The sequence below is a fragment of the Syzygium oleosum genome, unplaced genomic scaffold (assembly GCF_021117445.2).
Source record: "Syzygium oleosum isolate NSW1041296 unplaced genomic scaffold, Sole_v2.1 Sole_v2.25, whole genome shotgun sequence".
In the NCBI taxonomy this organism is placed as follows: Eukaryota; Viridiplantae; Streptophyta; class Magnoliopsida; order Myrtales; family Myrtaceae; genus Syzygium; species Syzygium oleosum.
The window spans coordinates 5,424,215-5,427,103 of record NW_026607509.1 but is presented as its reverse complement, the minus strand read 5'-3'; the positions used below and the strand labels follow the sequence as shown (position 1 = coordinate 5,427,103).

At 44.8% G+C, this 2,889-nt stretch overlaps 1 protein-coding gene across 1 annotated transcript; it reads right to left on the bottom strand.

The window, feature by feature from the left end:
• Positions 1 to 1,268: 1,268 nt before the first annotated feature.
• LOC130134963 (uncharacterized) lies at positions 1,269 to 2,460 on the bottom strand. Its single transcript, XM_056303027.1, has 2 exons — positions 2,080 to 2,460; positions 1,269 to 1,566 (listed from the first exon to the last, which is right to left on the bottom strand). Exons 1-2 carry the CDS (start codon positions 2,328 to 2,330, stop codon positions 1,269 to 1,271), a joined length of 549 nt encoding a protein of 182 aa, XP_056159002.1. The 5' UTR covers positions 2,331 to 2,460.
• Positions 2,461 to 2,889: the final 429 nt, after the last annotated feature.

Genomic DNA, 2,889 nt, shown 5'->3' with positions numbered 1-2,889 from the left:
AAAAGCTTAATCTAGTGGTTCCAGATTATACAATCATCATCTAACGCCATGGAACATCGCAAAATCAAGCGAAGATATAGACCTAGAAAAAACATAAAAAAATTTGCTTTAAGTTTCAGGTTCCAGGTTCCACCTACCTAGAACTTGAAACTTACCCGTCAAAATAAGTTCTTCAATTTTTGGAATGTGGGACCTACCTTGCATACTTTGGAACCTGAAACCTATAAGTTTTCAATGGTCAGGTTCTCAGATTCCAGATTCTACTCTAGAACCATGCTCACCCCTAATATGGATCAATCGAAGGTTTTGGTACTACGTCGGTAGGAGACGAGTATCCAATTGAATCTTGAGGCGTTAAGCCTTGGACAATTTGACCAAAAAACAGAACTCTTCCACGATCTTCAAGTGGAGGAGAGCCAACCATAAGCAAAAAGACGCATGAAGCTCCTTCCCTAAGCATGCCCTACCATCTTTCCCTTTCTCCTAACACACGCGGCCCAATATCCACACCTGATCCAACAAGTGGCTTTTTTTTTTCCTAATATGCCCTTTTTTTTTAAATTCAAAACTACAACCCCTCGCTCTATCTAGTTCATCATATTAAATGTTAGGGGAAAAGGTATACCGAAAGTTTCGCACCTTCCGTATTAGGGGTGTCAATGGGTCGGGTCGGGTCGGGTTTTCATTATACCCGACCTGACCCGAAACAATGAATATGTGTGCTTGGCCCGACCCGAACATGATATAGCCACACAATCGGATCGGTTCTGGTCATGTTCGGGTCGGGTCGGGTTCGTGTTTTGGAAAGAGGGAACACCAAATTAGATATATAGACCAAAGCTCTCAAGAATGCTCTATTGGCAATAGCTTTCGTTATGCATAGATATATAGACCAAGACACATGGGAACACGACTCAATCGCCAAATTAGTAGAAGCTAAGTAAGTCGAACAATTTATGCTATTTCGCGGATATTTGAACATTATTCGAAGAAAAGGAGTTCCGAGTTGGCACGATGCTGCCCCCTCACCACAATAAATTCAAAGAACAGTGAACAGAGAGCAAAGAAGTACACTGAGCATCTCTTCACAAGTTCGTCTTCCAATCTTCACTCAAAAGCCCAATACCGGCAGCATTGGAGTAGCTCCACTCTAAAGGAATTGCCAGAAGGCATTGCGCCGTTGTTTTTCCCTATGACCTCTTTGTTATGCACAGGAAATCAAACCAGTGACCAAGATTCTAGACATGCAACTCACATTAACTATCATATCATGAATCACTTGAGGCAGAACTGGCCTCCGCAGATTTTTTTTCCCTCTGTTTCTCCCTTTTCTTCTTGTCCCTTTTCCTCTGTTTCCCTCTGGTACCACCATTTACTATCCGGTTCTCTGCATTTCCAAGAATGCTGCGTTCGCCAAATTCTGGAGATCCTTGGCAGTCAGTTTGGGTCTCAGGGGATCCCGGAGGTTCAGATTCAGGAAGCAAGAACAACTTTACATGGTCTGCTGCAATAGCTTCCTTCCACCGTGTGATAAAAAATGTGATCGCAATCGGGAACAGAACAACACTGCAAATAAACATCAATTATATCAGTCATCCAAAAGTAGTAAGCAACCAATCATTGCATATGAACAAGTAGTAAGCATCCAGATGGGTTCCTCATTCTGTTGAACAGAGGTCAGTCAAAACATGGTCATCCCACAAACAGATGTTGCCTTAAAATCACACCACAAGGTGGTGCTAGCTTAAGTCCCACTAGCAGAGCGAAGATCAGCTGCTAGAACAACAACAAGTACACAAAAAATTGAACTGAGAAAACTCTCGATACAATCACACACCTTTTAATTCCATTCATCACGCAACAAAGAGGGAAAAGAGAAAAGCAAATGCCAGCAAGGTAAGAACAGGACTTTCAACAAAGGATGGCACTTCCACTTCCAGTTGAGAAGCCAAACCAAACTCGAGAATTCAACCCACATCAGCACAGGCAAAAGCAATGAAAATAGGGCACGACCCAAGTCGCAGAGAGCCGGAATCACCCACGAATACAAATGCGGGAGACTAGAGCAACCCAACTCACCCGAACCGAAGACCGAACGTCGGCCGAGCGCCTGAACCCAGATGAGGGGAGCCGAAGCCGAGACCAACCCAGAAGCGCAAACGATCCGATACAGGGGAGGAGAAGCCGGAGGCGGAGATTTTAAAGCAAAATCTCAAGGCACACGTTCGATTCGACTGACCTCTCTCTTCTTCCTTCGCTCCCTCCCTCGCAGATTCACCTTCGTTGAACAAAGAACTTCTGGTCACGAACCCATAAGAATATTTCTGCATCACTGCAGAGCCCTACTTCGCCGACTTGGTGATGCCAGCCGCAATCAGGGTGGCGCCGGCGGCGAAGACGCCGATCGTCGCCGCCAGTTGCCTTTGCGTCGCACTACTCGGTTGCAGATCCGGAGCTTTGGAAGAAGACGACAGATCGCGTCGCACTATCACGATAAACAAGGTTTGGGGCGGGCATGGAGCAAGAAGAACAAATGGCTCTTGTTTGTTTTGGGTGGGCTTGTTTCGGACGGGCTTGGGTAGATTCAAAACAAACTTAAGCCTTGTTTGTACTGTTACCCAAACAAATTAAGGTCAACCCGATCCAATGCGAAAATTCCTTATTTGGATCGGGTCGGTTCGGATTGGGTCATGTTTGAGCGGGTATTTTTGACACCCCTATTCCGTATGGTCCTCATTTATGCTCTACTTATGGATCTTAGCAATCCTTTAAAAGGTTATAACCAACTCTCGATTTGTAAAAGAAAGAAGAGGATATTGCTGAGAATGGGGCAAGAATATATTGTACCAACTTGAGGGGTTAGGATGTGTAGACACCGATACGTTAAAA

What these genes read in the sequence shown, in the direction of transcription:
- LOC130134963 (XM_056303027.1), bottom strand. Translation starts at nt 2,330, where the DNA reads ATGCAGAAATATTCTTATGGGTTCGTGACCAGAAGTTCTTTGTTCAAC. An exon ending in ACGTTCGGTCTTCGGTTCGG is followed by an intron (nt 1,567 to 2,079) that starts GTGAGTTGGGTT and finishes GTTTATTTGCAG; the next exon opens with TGTTGTTCTGTTCCCGATTG.